Genomic DNA, 18,846 nt, shown 5'->3' with positions numbered 1-18,846 from the left:
GCGGGGGGGGGGGGGGCATGGGATTGCGGCGAGCGCAGGTCGCCGGGAGACAACCCGGCCGTGGAGCCAACCAACGGGCATCGCAGGTCACGGGTGTCCGCATGGTATTACCACGTGCATTCCTAAACCCACATACGCATCGCAGGTGCCGGAATCATACGCACAACACTGTGTCATTTAATTGAGGGGGCCGGAAGGCGTCCGATTGTTATTCATTGTTTCGGAGGTCTGAGGACTAAAATACTAGTACACGTTAGCGCCTCAGCCTCATTCATACGTCATCGCATTACATGCATTTTACGCTTACTGATAGTTAATCCCGCCATCTGGTCTGGCACTAGCCCTTCAGACAGTTAAGCGAGAAGTCGCAGACAGCGGCTTACTTGCAGTTTGCGGGACTCACATAGCCCGTCTGCACTACATGTCAGTCATCGGCACACACTGCCAACTGGTGCCCCACAACCGCGCCTGCGGAAACGGCCATGTCAACCAGACCCACCGGTTTACTGCCTAACCCATCCAGCACGGTGTCGGCTCAGTTCGACAAGTTGGGCAGGCCCATACGATGCTTGGGCAAGGCCCAGATATGCAACAATTGCAACTTCAAGTCTTGTAACTATCCTCAGTGTTGGTTGTTCTATATCTGTTCCACCTGTTTCAGGGCCCATCCAAGTACCACTTGCTCAGTCAGGAATTCTCTGACTCTGTGACTAAGCCAGGTAGATGTGGATGCTTTCGTTTTTGATTTGTCATTACATCCAGATCCATCATTGGCGGAATTTTTGGGTGACGGTTTTTCCACCGGTTTTCATACAGGCCTCGTCACGCTGCCACAGACAACCCACGAGTGCGGTAACTTGAGGTCGGCTCTGGCAGATCCTCCCACTGTAGACGCATTGCTTCAGGTAGAGTTGGCAAAGGGTTTCATGATCGGGCCTTTTTCGGAACCCCCTTTTCCATGTGGAGGGTCAGCCCCATCGGGTTGGTGTGCGGGAAGTTTTCAAATAAATATCGTTTAATCTATGACTTGTCCGCCCCTCATTCCACACACATTCCTAGCTTGAACGCTCTGATACCATCAGAGGAATTTGCCCTCAAGTACTCCTCGGTGGACCAGGGTATACAGTATATCTTACAGTCGGGCAGGAATTAGTGGCTGTCCAAGGCGGACATCTCGGATGCCTTCAAATTGTTGCCTATCCAACAGTCATTGTGGCAGTGGCATGGGGTCAAATGGAGAGGGCAGTATTATTTTGCCACCAGGTTGACCTTTGGGTCCAAGAGCAGCCCATGGCTGTTTGATAGGTTTGCCCAGGCTCTGCACTGGATTCTGGAAGAGCATGCTCGTTGTTAGAAAGTGTTGCACTACCTCGATGACTTTCTGGTCATTGAATCCCCAGACAGGGTGCCGTGGGACCTTGGCATACTGCTAGACACCTTCAGGTCACTCGGGGTTCCCGTCGAGGCGCACAAGGTCGAAGGCCCCCTCAGAGCATTACCTTTCCTGGGTGTCATACTGGACATGGCTACCATGCAGGCTAGGTTGCCGCTGGATAAATTGGCTCGATTCAGGGACGTCTTGCACGCACTAGTGGTGTCCCCGGTATGTTCCAGGAGGTCGTTACAATCCTTGTTGGGCATGCTGAACTTTGCGATGTGGCTCATACCCCAGGGTCGTACATTCATTTCCAGGTTGCTGGATTTGTTGCCTGAGGCCCCGGAACAGGATTCTGTCATACACGTGGACACTGCCGGTCGTGCCGATCTGCTCATGTGGGACCAGTTTCTGCAGGACTGGAATGGCATCTCCTTGTTCATTCCGCATGCCACTCATTCATCCCCGTGGGTGCTCACGGATGCAGCAGCGTCTACAGATTTTGCAGCCATTTTTGGCCCCCACTGGTTCGCTAGGCTGGTTGAAGTGGAGGGTATAGGGGAATTTTCTCGAACGTCGTTACTCGAGATATACCCCATAGTAGCGGCAGCCAAAGCATGGGGCCCGTCATGGTCAGGTCACACAGTTATTTTCCACACCGACAACCGAGCCACGGCCGATATCAATAAAGGCAGATCCAATTGCCTAAAGATCATGTCTTTCCTACGTAGGCTGACATGGCTGTCTCTCCAACACATATGGGTAAACAATGCGATTTAACAGCCTTTGAACGTGGGATGATTGTTGGCGCTCGGAGCCATGGAGCGCGTATCAGCAAAACAGCAGAATTTGTTAAATGTTCAAGAGCAGCTGTTGTTAAAGTGTTTAAAGACTGGACTGTCGGACAAAAATCTGGGTCTGAACATGCAAATTGTGGCCGTCAGTGACTAGTCAATGTTAGGGCAGAACGGAGAGTGGCAAGACTGGTACAAGACAACAGAAGGGCAACAGGGCATCAAATTACTGCAGATCTTAATCAGGGATCCTCTCAAATGATCTCTGAACGCACTGTTTGCTGTACACTGCATTGTATGGGATATGGAAGCCGAAGGCCTGTTCGAACACCTTTGCTGTCTGCAGTTAACAAGATAAAACACCTCCAATTCGCACAGGAACACAAGGATTGGACAGTCTAGCATTGCAAAAAAGTCATGTGGTCAGATGAATCACGTTTCCAGTTGCATCATGCAGATGGCAGAGTGAGAATTTGTCGGAAACAGCATGAAAGCATGCACCCCACATGCATGAGTACAACCGTTCCAGCTGGTGGGGACAGTGTTATGGTTTGGGACATGTTTTCCTGTCATGATTTGTGCCCTTTAATTCGTGTGGAACAACGTCTGAATAGCACAACATACCAAAGTATCGTTGCTGATCAAGTTCATCCTATCATGTTGATGGCGTATCCCAATGGAGATGTCTTCTTCCAAAAAGACAATGCGCCATGCCACGCTGCTCGTATTGTGCAGGAGTGGTTTCAAGAACATGAGGGAGACTTTACCTTGCTTAGGTGGCCCCCACAATCACCAGATCTCAATCCAATTGAGCATTTGTGGGACGAAGTTGAAAGACCCATCAGGCAGCTGGTTCCACAACCATCAAATCTCACAGAACTGGACAGTGCTATTCATCAGGCATGGTGTCAGATTCCTCACATCACCTTTCAACATGTCGTGGAGTCAATGCCAAGAAGAATCGCTGCAGTATTGAAGGCAAAAGGTGGCCCAATGAAGTACTGATGGGGTGGTCATAATAATCTAGCCACTCAGTGTATATTTAATAGAGCTAGGGTGAAACAATCCCCACCTCAGAGGATATGTTGCTGGAACAGATCAAATCCACAGTGTAGAATGTCATACATGCTAAATAAGATAGCAGATGAGAAAAATATCTCTCTGCAGTTTTATGAATGCACTGTGCTGCAGTCCTCAGTGATCGCTATATAGCCTGTTTGGTTGGCAGCAGCTTTGGGAGTAATATAGCTATGAGCTGAATATGGAGGTGGTGCCACAGGATTGTTCCTGCTGCATAAGCCGCGGTAAGGGCACTCACCTCCAGGCTGCCTCAGAGCAATTAGGCCACAGTTGTAATGAAGCTCAGGCCAGCTGATTCTTCACAGAGAGGAACAAAAGCTCCGGTTTGGTGCCCCTCAATTTCCAGGCAAACAAGGCTTGGCAAGGAGGCGGGTTGTGCTGTGCTTCTTTGCTGACTATATAAGTAGCAAACCCGGAAAGAAAGGAGTTGACTTAAGATGCTGCCATCTCCCTTGGCTGCTCACTAGCGCCCCCAACAGTTTTATTTTTTTCAACCTAAATAACTGTTTTATACTGGGCATTAACTCTCAGAGGCCTGATTCAACAACCATTCCCCATGCAAGTCACAGAATGAGACAGTTAAACTTATTATCCTTTTCAGTAAATTGATGGTGGGGATTTTTTAATCAGAATTTTTAATGTTTTTTTAATCTATGTTTATTAATTTTCAGAGGTTACATTAAAGCAGTACATATGAAATAGTAAAACACAACAATATTCAGAGGTGACTACAATGTAGGAAGACAATTGTTCACACGGTCTGATATGGTAAAGAAAATATACATTTAGCCCCAAATGTCAGTATAAAGAAGAAGGAAGCAGCTAAAAGCAAGAACTAATAAGAAAAAAAGAGAGGAGGAGAGGGGGGAAGGCAGAGGAGAGGAAAAGAGAAGAGGTACCCAAAACTGCATGTGTCTAAGGTTAATATAAAAGCATAAAAAGATATAATACAGTAGAATTCAGCAATGCCAGAAAAACAATATTATATGTAATTGCAGTTGTTATACCTGTAGGTATTGAGGAGGAAGTTTAAAAGAATTCCAGGGATGCCACATTGCCTCATACCTAGCCGCAGAATCTTTCAAAGTATGCATTAACTCTTCCATCAAGTGAAGATGTTCAATTCTCAGAAAACCAGTCCATAACTGAAGGAAGCATGGGGGTTTTCTAATACCTTGATATGAGGGATCTGGCCATATTCAGGAGATGTGGTAACAGCAACTGTCTATAGGTTTCCAAAGGAAAATCTAGACAGTGGAACACTGTCACATCGACAGGTCAGCACACATGGAACTTCCCGTAATGACAGCAATGTAGTTAATAATGTACAACCAGAACTTAGCAGCAGAACTCAGCTCCACAGTTTCTAACAGATCGAGGGGTGAGTTGGAATCATATAATGTAGACAATCTGGTGTATAATACCATCTGGCCAAGAATTTGAAGGAAGATTCCAGAATGTGCAAGCTAATAAAGGAGGAAGTTGCCTAAAGTAGGATTTTCTTTTTTTGGTCCTCTGACAATACACAATCAAACTTCAATTCCCTTCGGGCAAGATAGTTCAGATGTAATGAGATATGGGCCTGTAAAAGTATCTTATAAATCTGCGAGATTCCATGTGTTGGTGCCTTAAAATGTGAGCGCAGGAATTTCAATGAATTGAGGTCAACCATGCTGCAAAGAGGTTTTTGCAAAGACTCAATGAAATTATGTAATTGGCAATAACACCAGTTAGAGTCCAAAGCATATATCCCCTACTGTTCCCTCAATTGCAGGAGAGAGAGAATAATTTTTAGTCATATATTTTGAACAAATATGGTGTAAGAGCAATATGTGTGAAGCTGTCCAATTGGGAAACTTGTTATAAAGTTTGTCCCAAATAATCATCATGATAGTAGTCATATGAACTCTAGTATCTGCATAACAGCTGATGGTCAGTGATATCCATAGAGCCGTATTTAATGACTGACCCCTCAGAGAAGTTTCTAAAGAAACCCGTTTTTTGTATCTGCATGATAAGACCTGTCAAGAATTCTATTAAAAATTGCTGGCTGAGAATACAATTGAAAATCCAGAAAAGCCAAACCTCTCCATTCCCTAATAAGAACTCAGTAAGACATCCTTGATCCAGTACAATTTGATATGAATTGTGTATACCTTTTTTAAGAGTTTTCCACTACAAAGAAGGCACGTTTATGGTAAGTTTTTAAAACAAAAAACAAGGTATTTGGTAACATAATTATTTTGACTACATTTATCCTCCCTACCCAAGAAATATGAAAACTAGAGTTAATCCTTCTCATCGAATCTAATTCAGTGCCTTTCAGTAGGGGCATATAATTAGCACTGAACAAGTCGGAGTAATGGGGAGTCAAATACATTCTCATATATTTCAGCCTAGCAGGTTGCCATAGAAACGGGAGTGAAGAGCTAATGCTAGAAACGTCACTTTTATGAACTGAGATGTTAAGGATCTCCAACTTATTCAAGTTAGTTTTAAAGTAAGAGAATAATATAAGTAACTCAAATTCGCAGAGCAATATCAGTAGAGAAATGCAGGGTTTCTCAATGAATGATGAATAGTATGTCATCAGCATAAGCTAAGTTTATGATCTGTTTACTCGAATACCCCTAATATCTACATTGTTAATAATCATATTCAGTAATGGTTCTAGTGAAATAGCAAATAAGAGGGAGATGAGGGATATCCCTGTCTCGTACTGTTCTGTAATTGAAAACTAGTGGATGACAGACCATTAACTCTAATTTGTGCAGTTGGAGTTGTATAAGGAGATCCAATCTGGTGTAGCATCTGGGGGCCTAAACCGATATGTGTAAGAGTAGTTAGCAAATATTCCCAGTCTACCCTATCAAAGGCATTTTTGGTATCAGTTGATAAGAATAAGGTTGGGCATTTAGATGTAAAGACAGAACCTAGTTGCGAGATAGTTCCTTGGGTGTTGTCTCTGGCCTCCCGTTCAAAGAGACAAATCCAGTTTGATCAGGAGAAATGAAGAGGGGTATGATAGAATGGATTGTACTAGCTAACAAATTGGCATACAGTTTAAGTAGGGAGATACGTCTATAGCTCCAAACAGACAGTCGGATTCTAGCCAGGTTTTGGGAAAACAGTAATATGTGCATGAAGGATATCCTGTATTGGAAGGTATTTACATATAAGCAAAGGTATGGTGTTCAGATGGGATGGTAGATTGTATAATACTTTAGAATACAGTCATCTGGCCAGGGTTCTTACTCATAGTCGAAGTAGCAATAGTATGTTTTATTTCTAGTCCCGTAATGGGTGCTTTCAGATCATTTAGTTAAGCCTTCTGAATCATTGGGATGTGTACCCTGGATAAGTAAGAGTTGATATGGTTTGCATATGATTGTTTATCTTGAGAGGAAGCATGGACCTTATCATTATATAGGGATTGATACAATTCCCCAAAAAGACTTGTCTATAGCCCATGAGGTATGTACTAAAGTATCTATTTTTGGCTTTATTTTAGCAATATATTTCACACTTTTCCTTTCTTTTAAAACTTTAGCCAGCATTTTACCTGGTTTATCGCCTAACTCATAATATTTTTGTGGAAGAAGATTAACAGAGTGTTTGACTTTTGGTGTTCATTATGTTCTTTAATTCCTCACTATTTTTAGTTAGTTCTAGTAACAAGCTATCTGAGATGAATCTTTTGTGAGATTGTTCTTATCTTTGGATTCTGTAAGCTCTTTAATTTTGACTTAACCTTCTTTTTTTCTTTTGTAATCTGTGCGCTATGAGATCATGTCACAGTGGTCTTATGGGCTTTCTATAAAATTCCCTTAGAGCCCCAATTATTTTCAACAAAAATGTTTTTAATATCCTTCTCGACAGCATTAAAGATGGTAGGATCTGACAACTGAGACTCATTTAATTTCCATGAAAAGACTGGTTGAGTGCTCCCCAGCAACCTCAAGGTGATAATTACAGGAGCATGGTCCAATAAGGTAGATTACAGAATGTCAGCATTATAAAGAGATTCTAAATGGTAGTGGTAAACAAAAAAGTAGACCGTTAGTGAATTGGACCTATGGGAATGAGAGTATACTGTATAATCTCAATATCATAGATTGAGAATCCTCCATACATTTATCAGTTGAAATTGTTTTTTTTTTTTTACAGTAGCTCAGATGTCTGTGTGCTATATGCAAACGGCCCAATGAAGAACCAAGCATTGGTTCTAACTGGTTTCCCACAAGGATGGTCACTCTGGGTCCTGAGCATTAGGGGAGGAAAGTTACATAGTTACATAGTATTTGAGGTTGAATAAAGACATTAGTCCATCAAGTCCAACCTATTAGGATCTCATTCTAGGAGTACCCGTACCCCTGTATATTACGGTCCCTTAAGAAATCGTCCAAAAGTTTCTTGAACAATTCCACATTATTTGCTGAAATCACCGCCTGTGGCAGTGAGTTCCAGACCCTAACTGATCTTACTGTGAAGAACCCCCTTCGCCCCTTGTGCTGGAATTTTTTTTCCATCAATTTTAGGTGATGGCCTCTAGTTTTTGTAACGGAGTTAATTTTAAACAGTTTATCGCTAATGTTGCTACCACAATTAAACATTTTGTACATGGAAATCATATCCCCCCTTAATCTCCTCACCTCTAATGTGAACATGTTTAAATTTAGTAGCCTCGTCTCGTAGCTCTGGTCCTCCATACCCCTAATTAGTTTGGTTGCCCTTCGCTGGACTTTTTCCAACTCAAGGACATCTTTTCTTAGTACTGGTGACCAGAACTGGACCGCGTACTCCAGATGAGGTCGAACGTGGGGAATCCATTGAGTGGAAGGCTGCAATGGCAAAGCCTCATGGCATGCCCTGTTCATCTGTGTCTGTGGCTAAGAATCTCTTTATAAATCCCATAGAAGCCCATCTTTTTCGCCATCATAACAGCATTGGACATGGCAAGATAAGTGGCTGGGATGATGCTTCAGTGGGTTAGCAGCATTGAGCTAGAGCTAAAAGTATCGTGCTGCCGCCATGTCTAGGACCTGCCTCCTTTTTTTGTGTTTCAATACTTGCATACACCAGGTAAAGAAGATAAGTACAACTCCATACAACAGTGCAAGAAAAGAGGATAATAATTTACCTACCCCAATGTAGGCCCCTCCCTATCATTATTTACACTGGCCCCTCAGAAAGAGTTTTCAGAAGAGCATGGTGCTTGTCAGTATCAGGTGCAAGTGTTGTCAGGAAGGTTCTCATCTTTCAAGGGACCGGACTTGAAGCATCTCCCATTACCGAAGACCATATGGGCTCATCAGTAAAACAGGTACCCCAAACACTTAAAGCTTGGTCTGCTGGACAGGCATAGTTCAGGAGGTCAAAAGCACATAATTTTTATTTAAAGCAAAAAACAACCCAGTGGTATTACCTACCAATGCATTAGAACTTGGCAGTCTGGGTTATTTCTAACACGGTGTATTTTTCATTATTCACCGAACTCTTTTAATTCTTTTCTCTTTTAACAGTCTTTTACACAAAGGCATTTACTAGTAACTTAAAGTGACATTAAACCCTCAGATTTTTTAGCATAAACCAATACTGTAATGTGTGCCTTACTGTAATCCATGGTTGTTTCCCTTCTCTTTGCTGCTGTTCCTTTTAAATCCTCATGTCTTCTCATGCTTGGTGAGAACTTCCCTTTTCAGCTCAGGGCCTCTTCCTGTAGTGCTGGCTCAGGTTACAAGTCTATAGAAACGTATACACAGACACCGTGTATCTATTCCTCAGACAAGGCAGTCTGCTGCAAAACAGAAGTTCTGCAGAGCATGAGAACAGATTTAAAAGGAAGAGCAGCAAAGAGAAGGGAAACAACCATGGATTACAGTAAGGCACACATTACAGTATTGTTTTTTGTTAAAAAATCTGAGGGTTTAATGTCACTTTAAGGATTAATGGCACAGGGGTTCATACATGACTTGTTCTAATGCTATACATTTTCCTGTTTTAAACAAAGTATTCCTGTCACATTGAATAATTATATTTGAGCTTTTTCTGTAAAATGTCAACAAAAGTATGGTTTCAAATAAAAACATTACAACTGCTTTTCTTGAAACTTTGCACTAAAAAGAGCTGGAGAAAATGAAAAGAAAACTTAGATATCTCTGCGCTGATACATAGAAGCTCAGTTTTTATTTGTTTATGATAAATGCAGTTTCTGCACATACAAGAATAAATAATGTATCAAAAGAAAAATACAAGCAATCGTTCTGACAGGTAAATTGCAGAACATTGTTTTTATTGTGCTTAAAAACTATTTATTAAATGGATTGCAGAATTGTAGAAGACTTGGTGATATCATATAGGAAATATTGTTATGGGGGAATTTCCTCATACAGTTTGCACTGCGAATAATTTGTAAATGTGCACTCTGTCTCAAACTGTCAATACTGCTCATAGCAAACAATTAGATTGGAGGCATGCTGAAAAATCATGGAAAGAAAACCTAAAATGACTGACCTGTACATAGCAATACAGAAGGTCTGAAACATTTCTTAGCTAAAAATGGCTCACACCTCCATATATTTATTTTTAAACTATTTCTTATCTTTCTAGTTCTTTTTTTGGAGCAAACTTCAGGCTAACTTGAAAGTACAAGTGGAGGGGGGACAGATTTAGTTTCCTCTCATTAACATACAATTCAGAACACAAGCCCTGCAGAGGGGCAGCAGAAGGCTTTGCTGCCCCTCTGAAAAGCAAAACATGGTCTTCACTATTCAGAGGGTAACTGAGCAGCAGCAGTGTGCAGGCATTTAGAAGGCCTGTTTTTTGTTTTTTCATCCCAAGGAGACAAATTGAAGAACCATGCTGCAACCTTGTGCTTAGCATTTGGCAGATGGCAGTGCCACCTGTCAACATGCTGAGTTAAAATTGCTGCACCACAAAATGTAGCACTGCAGTCTTGAGTGGCCAACATATTACACTGTAGTTGGGTGGTCAGGGGTTGGTAAAAATTCAAATCAGGTGCCTGTTTTTGCCGCTCCTTGGCCACCCGTGTGAACGTAGGGGTAAGCTGGCCATATACCAGTAAAAATACACTTGAAAGATGTTGTTTTTTAACATTTGTTTTATTTTCCAGTAGGTAATGGGGTCAAAGCAATGATTGTTTTCAACCATAGTGACAGAAAGCATCGAAGGAACAGAATGGATTTTTTTTCTCAAATGAACAAATTCTAACAATGAATGTAGTACAGTGTTCAATCATTCAGGAAACTCCATTCATTCTAAAATCAAATGCTAAAGGCAGACAAAACTTTGAACAACATTTGTCAAATCTCTGATGGTATTATCGAATGTACTGACAATATTTTTTGTGTCATCATTCTTACAAAAATGTAGCAGTGGATGGACATCTGTAGTTAAGACATACAGTGCTCAAATCTAGGTTACAACAGAAAATGAGATCTGCCAACACAGTAAATACAGGGTTAATAACGGTAAGCATTAACTCCCCAGTTCCCTCGTAATCATTACATAGCATGGAAAAACTTTAGTTTATTCTAAACACGTTTATTATCCTTATGTTATGCTATGTGAATGGGAACTTGTGGCAAATATAAAGTAGGTGTTATCTCAATTTGGCTGCAAAAGTGGAATTACACTTCAAGTTTAGGCAGATATAAAAACACCCATATATGTTTTAATTCAGTGTACCTCACAGTAGTTAGTATTGGAATTCAGAATTAAACAACCTTTTCTTCATACCTAATCTAAACAGTTTCATACTGTCTCTTGCCCGTTCACATCATTATATTGTTGATTTGTTTTTTCCACAAAAATAAACCTGTTTTATCTAGGGATTGAGTGCCCCCCAGGCAGAGATGTAGAAACATTACAGATGTATTCCTGCTAGAGAGCCAAGATCAAATTAAAGTGAACATAAAGACAGATCTCCGCTGAGAATAAAAATATAAATAAATAAATACAAAGAATGCTGGAAGCCTGAGCAGGAACCGTCCATAGCTTTAATTCTAGTAATGCTAGCTGGAATGTTAGTGTAGGAGTTTTGCTTGTCCTACAATATTAATAGCCCTTCTGCTTCTCTGATATCTGCATAGTGGTGGGTATATAAAAACAGACTTTTACCTTGGTCCAAGCAGCATGACAACAGATTATATAAAGATAAAATGCTGAGAACTGCAGAATGGACAGTTCTTGCATATCAGCACCTATTACTGGTGAACAAAAAACAAACACCTGCTGAATGGCTTATGTAGTTATTGGGTTTTACAAGGATGTGGAGCTACAATTACAGATTTCACCTGAAAAAGTAACTATATCTGACATCACAATTTCTTCATACAGATATAAAAGCACCTTACACTACATATTTAATGAAACAGTGCAAAGTACATTATCTTAGATTCACATCAGTCACATTTCGGTTTAGTAAATCAGCATGAAGTAAGCTGAAGTTTTATTCTTTGCAATGGGTTGCAGTTAACCTGTGTAATTAGGTCTGTTCACCTGTGCCTCTGGACCAGATTTAAAAAAGATAGGATGAAACTTGCAATATTGTTTGCATGATGGCTGCAGGAGGCAGGATCCCATTTGTATTATTAAACAATACTTAATCACATAATTTAGCAGGTGGTATTTTTTCCCCGGTTGTGAACAAACGGCTCCCTAGGCCTTGCTCTTTATTAACTTAAGAATTCACTTTTTAGCACGTATTCTTTATTTATGATATGAAAGCTACTAATACTCAATATATTGGCTACCAAATTATCCTGCACAGATTCCTGCTATGTGTGTTGTATATTGAACACCCGTGGCAGTTATTTTGCAGTGCTAGCATATAGAACGTATTTAATAAAAAACGATTTACAAAAAGGAAATGTATGAAGCCATTCAAGTGTGATCGCAGCACTTAAACCCTCTTCCAGTTCACCTGTTCTGTAGTTGCATTAGAGATTAGAAGTCTGGCAGGCCACCAATTCACTGCTAGCATTAGGAACTGAGCTACAGGGAGAAAACACCCAGTCACATCCATTGAATTGTGCTAATGCTTAGTAAATATGTGTATTACTCAAATGTATTAACATACATTACAGCACTTCTGGTCCCTATTGCACTGGGGAGCTGAAATGCCTTGCCACCCCAAAGCACCTCCCAAAGCACATGTGCAATATAACTCAGTACAGCACAGTGAGGGGAAGTTATCAAAACTGGAGCAGAGAAACTCTGGAGCAAATTTGCACTGCAACTAATCAGCTTCTCTCGCTCCATTTCAAATCTTACCTGAGCAAATGGAAGAGATTGGTTGCCATGGACAACTGCTCCAGTTTCTGTTTGTTCCAGTTTTGATCAATTCCACCCCTATCAGATGGTCTATTTTGAATAGACTATCTAACATAGCGTGCCAGTGTGAATGGATTCAAAATTAATGTAAACCTGAGCTGCTTCCTCTGCAAGTTCTGAGGATGAATTACTCCACAGTGGAGACAGCTACAGAAGTAAGTGAGGCTGTTTGATGTTTATTTAAGGTTTAGGAATATGTTGTAACACGTAGATGGTAAAATTGAAGGTTTAGATTTACTTTTCCGGCAGGTATGTTAAATCTTTGCTCTCTTGCAGAGCTCTGAGTGATGCTGCTATTCGACATTTCTTTTGTTTTCTTTTGGTTAGCATGAGTTAGCATTTTACCTATGGCTCATAGTGTCTTCACCACCCAGTTGCTATCACCACTGTGTCCTGTATTGATGTAGTGGCTGGCAGGAGAAACTATGGAACAGAGCAGGGGGCAGGATATCTGCAACAACCAGAAGTGTTGGGTAGCTGCAACACCCAAAGTTTTTCAAGGGAGAAAAACACACCATCCAACATAGGGCAAGGCTACACTTCTTCTTTTACTTGTACCGTCCTTTTAACTATTATACATTTGGAGTTTAACATAGAGGCAGGTTGACTTTAACTGGTATACATTCATATTCTGGATTATGTGCTGCTTAGCAAACCCCATGTATTAGTGAATAGTGATAAGCCTGGGCTTGACACAAACCGATTTCACCCAAGTTAGCTTGAACCTCCCCAAACTGTAAATGACGCATCCCCCTCCCAGCCCAAATAGTTGTGATCAGAGTATTTTATGCCCCTTTTTTACATGTAGCTGTGTGGTAAGGAATACCCTGGGTGCAGTTGATTGGGCTGGCAGGGGGATGTATCACTGACAGTTTTTGGTGAGCTTAGGTGAACTTGGCTTATACTAAGCCTGCGTACATTCTTATTAGTGAATTAGCTGTATAAACTAATTGTTTAACTGGGTTTTCAGTTGCCTCCATGCAATAGCGTATGCATATTTTCTTTAGTAAATCAGCCTCACTGCTAAATCACAAATCCCAACTGCAATGAACATGTCAATAATAAACATGTTTATAATGGGAAAAAAAACTCCACTTTTGTTTAAAAAAAAATCCCAGATAAATTAACTATATACTGTACATTGCAAGGATTTTAGCAAACCTCCAAACTTTAATCCATTCTTCAAATAATGCTGTTTGTTTCACCATGCCCTTCATCAATAGATTTCTTATAGCAGTCATAACTTCAGAATCCATGATCGGGTAATCTAGCAATTGTTTGAGCGAGTCTGGGATAGAAGAAATGGTAACAGAAGAGAACAGTCTTTCCGCAGTGTCCCGCGCAAAAAATCTAAATTATGTTGAAATTCACAAACAATTGTAGAAGCATTACAGGTCATAGTGCCTTGAGAAGGGCAAAGAGTTGGTTTTATTGTCGGGTCTATATTACAAAAAAAAGTTGCAAGTAGGGTATCCTGTGTCATAGCATTCTGATGCCATTTTGACATTTTGGAAGCAGTGTGTGCCAGGGCTTCCTTAATAGATTTGTTGCGCTGAGGTTTCTGCCAGGCACTGGATTGTGGCATTATCTGGGTGGCTGCAGCAATACAGCAGATGGGCTTTGTTATGTGCCTGAGTGTACTGAGGCGATGTGGAGCCGGCTCAGAACGCACCCAGCATCATCCACACCACACATGAGCCCTCCTTTTAATTTTTTTAATAACATAAAAAAGTAATAAAATATAAATATAAAATTAGAAATTTAAATGAATTATTTTTTTAAATGATGTTTTCCATGAAAATGCACATTACCTGTTTCGGGTACTTTGATGGGAAGACATTGTCCTGTCACTGTACTTTCTGTCAAAGAAAACAGTCTTCTCAAAAGTGAAATAGTTACAGGCTGTACCAGTAGTGATGTCACATTTGGCTTCATTTCCCACAAGTTGTCTTCTAGACAGAAGAAACACACATAGATTACTTATTTAGATCATCATCTGTTCTTGTGGAACAAGAGAACATCTGTGTTATAGCTGAATTTGTGTATTAGCATATTGTTTAATAAAAAGGAATTTACAACTCTTCTGCTGTAATGCTGTCTAGTCAGAGAACAAGCTTATCTCTTAAGCGCATGTTTTTTATAGTCTTTTCTTCTATTTTTTGTTTGGGGAGGGGGGCAAATATAAAAGTATATTCTGGTAGGTGAAAATCTTTATGCTCATTATTACCAAGTCAGATGTTTGCCGATTAAAGCACAGCTCTAGTTTATAAAAAAAATTTGCATTGAGAGGGGAAGGGTTAAAACCTGTTTGCTGTTTGTATTCCCATTTGTAAAATTGTTTTGTCCTCTCTATTTGATCAGGAAAGAACAATCTCAGACAGAAGGGGAGGTAAGGGAAAATGCCCCAGTGGGGATACAGAACCAATAAAAACACATTTTTTTCAGACAGTGAACAAGATTTCTAGTTTTTATCAGGATTTTACTGCCGTCTTTGTCCTTATGAGGACAATTTAATTTCACTTCCTGTCCAGATTATGGGTGTCAAAACGGGAACAAAAGTGAAATCTGCACTGAGGGGGACAGACATCATTTAAAGGCTGACAAAACACACAGAGGGTTATTCACAAAGCTGCCAAAGGCTATTCACTTCAGGCTTGTACAGCTGATTTCAGCCATACATCAGCTGAAATCAGCCGTACATCGGCTTGATTCGGCTGGCTTCGGGTCGGCCGAACATGCTCGGCCAACCCAAAGGGCAGAAGGAGTTCAACTCAGCCGATCCAACATCTGGATTGGCTGAACTGAACCTCCGGCAGGCTACTCGCTGCTGTTCAGCCTATTCTCATAGGGGCCGAGCAGCAGTGAGTGAATAGCCAAATGCCGCCCCCTTCCTCACCTGCCTCCTCTGATTGCACATTCCTGGTAATGACAGTTCAGCATCCCCTGGTAACCAGGGGACGCCTAACTGTCATTACACACTGAGAACACAGTGATATCAGATCACAGCATTAGCATTAGCTCCCTGTTATCCGCTGATTCCCCTGCTATGTTTTTTTTTCTATGATCTTGACAGCTGCCGCAGGCTGCCGACAGAGTAAAGAAATAAAAAAACAACAAATAGCATAGGAATGAATAGTTGGGCTGCTATTGGCCATTTCAAATTGGAATAGCCAATCGTAGGATGGCTATTACAACCGCCTACTGCTGCTGTCAATCAGCAGAGGTGGACCTGAAGTTCTCCATCAGGTCCACCTCTGCTGATTGACAGCAGCAGTAGGCAGGTGCAATAGCCAGCCTACTATTGGCTATTCCAATTTGAAATGGCCAATAGCAGCCTAGCTATTTATTCCTATGCTATTTGTTGTTTTTTTATTTCTATACCCTGAATGGCAGCCTGTGGCAGCTGTCAAAATAATAGCAAAAAAACATAGGAGGGGAATCAGCGGAAAACAGGGAGCTAATGCTTCCCCGGTTATCTGATGTTTTTTTTCTTTGTATTCAGACAGCAGCCGCAAACAATTAAAATAAACAGTGAATTGGCCTATATCAGGGGGGGAGACAGGCTAGAATTGGTCAGGGCATTTTTTTTATTTTTAAATGGGGGGTCCCTCCTAACATTTATAACATTTGGGAGGGGGACCCCACACTGTGTTTATTTATTTGTTTACATATTGTGGAGAGAACAGTCTGCTTTGGCAGATTGTTCTCCCCACTTCGGCTGTGTGTTAAACTCAGTCGAGCTGAAGCATACGTTCGGCTCTCCTGAGACCTTCAGCTGCTTTCGGCTGCTGTACGCGCTATTGTGAATAGCCCGTACAGCAGCCTTTCGGTTCCACTGAACCGAAGGGCTCCCGCAGTTGAAGCGAGCCGAAGGATTAGCCGAAGGTTCGGCTTAATCTGTGGCTCCTAAGTGAATAGCCCTCACAGTATTTAAAGCCTAACATATGTTCTAAACCTACCCTTATCTACAAACAAAAATGAAAACAAATGAGTCTTTTAAATTAAGGGGTCTATTCACTAAGCTGCCGTAGGCAGCCGAGTGACTAACCGACCCCAAGCGAAGTGAGCCGAACGCTGTTCGGCTATTCACTTCATGCTGGTACGGCTGATCCCTGCCGTATATCGGCTGAAATCAGTTGTACATCGGGTGGCTTCGTGTCGGCCGAACATGCTCAGCATGTTCGGCCGACCGGAAGTGCAGAAGGAGCTCGACTCTGCCGATCCAACATCTGGATCGGTTAAGCCAAACCTCAGACAGGCTACTCGCTGCTGTTCGGTCTATTCTCATAGATGCCGAACAGCAGTGAGTAAATAGCCGAATGCCGCTGAGCAGCATTCGGCTCAGCTGTTCTGCTCGTTCCATCTGTGGGACCGAGCAGAGTAGAAAAAGTTACAAAAGTAGAAAAAATAAAAACGATTAGAACACGATTGTGTGGAGCTAGCAGTGACAGCTTGCTCCGCCCAACTGTTTTCTATTTGCTGGCCGGTTCTGCTGCCGTCAATTTTTGTTTTTAAATGAACACACCATAGGAATGCATAGCTAGCTTCCTATTGCCTATTTCCCTTTGCAATAGCAAACTAGCTATTGCACCCGCCCTCTGCTGCTGTCAATCACCAGGAGAACTGCAGGTCACCCTTTGCTGATTGACAGCAGCAGTGGGCGGGTTCAATAGCTAGTTTGCTATTGGCTATTGCAAATTGAAAAAGCCAATAGGAATCTAGCTATGCATTCCTATGGCGATTTCTTTTTTTTTTTCTTCTGATGGCAGCCAACGGCTCGATGTCAGAAGAAGAAAAAAATTAGCAGGGAAAGGTTAGCAGGGAAAGGCAGGGAAAAAAGTTAGCAGGGAAAGGTTTACTCTGCTCGATTGAGCATAGTGAACCTTTCTGGGAGAAAGTGTTTCTCTCCCGGGCGGCCGGGAGCCTATTAGACTCCCAGAACGTCCGGGGGAGGAATGACAGATGGCGTTTCTGGTTACCAGGTAACCAGGAACGCCATCTGTCATTACACACTGAGAACATGAAGTGGCCGCTCTCAGTGTGTAATGACAGCGTCCCTGGTTAGCTGGTAACCAGGGACGCTGATCTCTCTGAAAGTGGCCGGAGCCAGCCGTGAGATGATGGCTGGCTCTGCCCAGCTCTCAGAAGCAGGCTGTCGGCCGGCCAATGGACGGCCGCTCGGCCAGCTTTGGCTTTCACCTTGGCTCAGTCAAGCCGGGGCATATGCCTTCGGCTCGACCGAGCCACTCGGCCGACTTCGGGAGCTGTACGGGCTATAGTGAATAGCCTGTACAGCAGCCCTTCGGCTCTATTGAACCGAAGGGGTCCCGGGGCTGCAGCTAGCCGAAGGATCAGCTGAAGCTACGGCTAGATCCTTTGGCAGCTTAGTGAATAGACCCCTAAGTATACATTATAAGTTACATATTTGTATTTTGTAGAAGGATTTGTATGATGCTTACTTGCAGCATTTCTTCTTTGAATTTGCTAAAAAATATAACTACTCCAGGAGAGTCACTTCCCTAGCACAGCCCATTACCTATGTACACACCATAGCCCTGCTTTGTTCTGAAAGTGCCTAATTAGGGGTCTATTCACGAAGCTGCCGGAGGATCTGGCCGTAGCTTTGGCTGATCCTTCGGCTAGCTTCGGCCCCAGGACCCCTTCGGTTCAGTAGAACCAAAGGGGTGCTGTACGGGCTATTCACAATAGCCCGTACAGCTCCCGATCATGGCATGGGCTCGGCTGAGCCGCGCTGAAAGCCGAAGCTAGCCATTGGCCGGCCACTCAGCCTGCTGTTGACAGCTGGGCGGAGCCAGCCGTGATCTTACGGCTGGCTCCAGCCACTTGCAGTGAGATCAGCGTCCCTGGTTAACTGCTAACCAGGGACACTGATCTCCAAACAGCAAACTCTCCCTGGCGCCCCGGGAGTCTCCTGCTCCTGGCCGCCAAGGAGAGAAACACTGCTGTGTCTTTTTTTCTTTATTCTGACACGAGCATGTCAGAATAGAAAAAAAAAAAGAAATGTTCCCATTGAAAAGCATTGGGACATTACTATTGGCTATTTCAATTTGCAATAGCCAATAGTAAACTATTGTACCCGCCCTCTGCAGGTACAATAGTACGCCCTCTCAGGTCCATCAGCAGTGAATGGGAACAATGCTAGTTTACTATTGGCTATTGCAAATTGAAATAGCCAATAGTAATGTCCCAATGCTTTTCAATGGGAACATTTCTTTTTTTTTT

General features: G+C 42.2%; 1 protein-coding gene across 1 annotated transcript in view; it reads right to left on the bottom strand.

The window, feature by feature from the left end:
* Window positions 1-18,846, bottom strand: part of NAALADL2 (N-acetylated alpha-linked acidic dipeptidase like 2) — a 430,657-nt gene that overhangs the window by 207,407 nt on the left and 204,404 nt on the right. Inside the window, exon 11 of the mRNA XM_018566102.1 lies at window positions 14,415-14,532. Within this exon, the coding sequence (XP_018421604.1) occupies window positions 14,415-14,532 (118 nt within the window). The remainder of the gene's footprint in view (window positions 1-14,414; window positions 14,533-18,846) is intronic.

Source organism: Nanorana parkeri, unplaced genomic scaffold (assembly GCF_000935625.1).
Source record: "Nanorana parkeri isolate BGI_ZX_2015 unplaced genomic scaffold, ASM93562v1 scaffold918, whole genome shotgun sequence".
In the NCBI taxonomy this organism is placed as follows: domain Eukaryota; kingdom Metazoa; phylum Chordata; class Amphibia; order Anura; family Dicroglossidae; genus Nanorana; species Nanorana parkeri.
This window is presented reverse-complemented; position numbering and strand designations above follow the sequence as displayed.